General features: G+C 15.7%; 1 protein-coding gene across 1 annotated transcript in view; it reads left to right on the forward strand.

Moving 5' to 3' along the window:
* Positions 1–1,259: 1,259 nt before the first annotated feature.
* The window catches only part of LOC102680151 (xaa-Pro dipeptidase-like), a 3,462-nt gene continuing 2,613 nt past the window's right edge, over positions 1,260–2,108 (forward strand). Inside the window, exon 1 of the mRNA XM_006625099.2 lies at positions 1,260–1,503. Within this exon, the coding sequence (XP_006625162.1) occupies positions 1,469–1,503 (35 nt within the window). The 5' untranslated portion in view covers positions 1,260–1,468. The remainder of the gene's footprint in view (positions 1,504–2,108) is intronic.

Genomic DNA, 2,108 nt, shown 5'->3' on the forward strand with positions numbered 1-2,108 from the left:
ATTTAAAAATTAAAATTTTTAAAAATTTTTATTTTTAATTTTTAAAATTTTTCATTTTTTTTTAAATATTCACTATTAATATATAATTTATAAATAAAAATTAAATAATATCGATAAATTTTTGCAATCATTTTCAACTGTGATTATAAAAATAAATTTATTTACAAATGATTGATATTTATTTTATTCTGGGTTTACTTAATGATTATTACGTAACGAATACTGTTTGGTATGAAGAAATAGAAATAGAAAGACACAAAAAATAAACGACATGTTCATTAATCTATTCTATTACGTTCATTGATACTATCATAACATGTTTAATAAAGGACATTGAAATATAATACAAAAATTTAAAAGGAAGGATTGATATATTTTTTGATATTTTAAATAATGAATATAACTGGATTCAAACGTTTGCGTCACCTCTTAGAAATAGATGATAACGGAAATCGGTATACGTAAACGTATGTGATTATAAATAGTTATAGTTAAAATTATTCTTTCTGGCGTAAGTAATGTATATATATAATTCATGTACACATTTAATGATTATCTTATATTTTAGATATTTGATTTTCAATTAAAAATTCGAAAATATATATATGAAGAATTCTCTAGTGAATTATTATATTAAATTATAATTATTTATCAATTATTATGAAGCAGTTATACACAAAGCTATTTGTAAATAAATAATAATTAGAAACTAAAATAATGATCAACTTTGTATTAATAAAAAAACATGTCTTAAAATAATCAATTACATGATCTAATTTCAAATAGTGTCATGTAATTACACAATAAAATTAATTTATTAAACAATGTTTAATTGATTGCATTACAAAACAGTAATATTTTTATTTTTATATATATATATATATATATATATAAAAGATTATATACATATAATTTTCAGTAAAAAAAATTGAAATAATAAGAATAATTATTCATTGAAATTTAATTCATTAATAATAATTTATCTTAATCATTAATTAAAAATTTAAGATATAAAATTTCAAAATAAAATGTTGAATTATTTATTACTTATATTTATAGATCATAATTTAAAGGGACATGAATATTATTATTATATTTATAATTATTATATATCAATTATATTTCTATTTGAAATCAATTCAGTATATTTTATATAATAAATTGGATATACATATATGATATACAAAAATATATCTAATGATAATAAAAGCAAATCACTTTATATTATTACGTGGAAATTAGAAATATTATTATTATTGGTTCGTTGTAATTCATCACGTGATTTTTCATATTACAGTGTATAGATAAAAGATAATAAAGTGGGTCGTGAATCGTGTATTTGCGTAGTATTTTTATAAATATTGATAATATTTTCATAATTTAGATATTATACAAGTCATTGATTTCGTAAAAATAAAAACTTCATTCAACTAATATTGAAAAAAAATAATCATCAACAAATTGACAAATGACAGAAATTAATATGGCAGATTCTACATATTTGTATGTATAGATAATTTATTGATTATTATTATATATGTCTGTTATCAAATAGAAATTAAGTATGTTTAAATATAAAATATATAATTGTTGTAATAACATCAATAAATAATTCGTTCATTATATTTTAAATATTTTATTACTTATATCTTATTCTTATCTTATCTTATTCTTTATTGTATTATAACTTGTTTTATTCTTATTATATTTATACAACTTATTGTTTTATTAAATATGATTATTAAATATAACAACATGTCTTATTCTATAAAAACAATAAATATTTAATGTTGAATTGAAAATGTAAAATATGATATTTTTATATTATAAATTTTGAGGTTATGTGAAAAAGTATTTTTTTTACGCAAAACATGAATGATAATCTCATTACCAAAAATTCTATGAAATGATATTAATATTAGTTTCAATTTATAATTAATGTTAAATTGTATTAAATAAAAATTTTAATTTTTGAGATATTTAAATTTTCTTTTTTATATTATTTTATAAAATATATAATAAATTTATTTTTTAAATGAATAAAAATATTATATATATAAAAATATTATATAATTTATTAGTTACATATATATATATATATATATATA

Source organism: Apis dorsata, unplaced genomic scaffold (assembly GCF_000469605.1).
Source record: "Apis dorsata unplaced genomic scaffold, Apis dorsata 1.3 scaffold_1273, whole genome shotgun sequence".
NCBI lineage: Eukaryota > Metazoa > Arthropoda > Insecta > Hymenoptera > Apidae > Apis > Apis dorsata.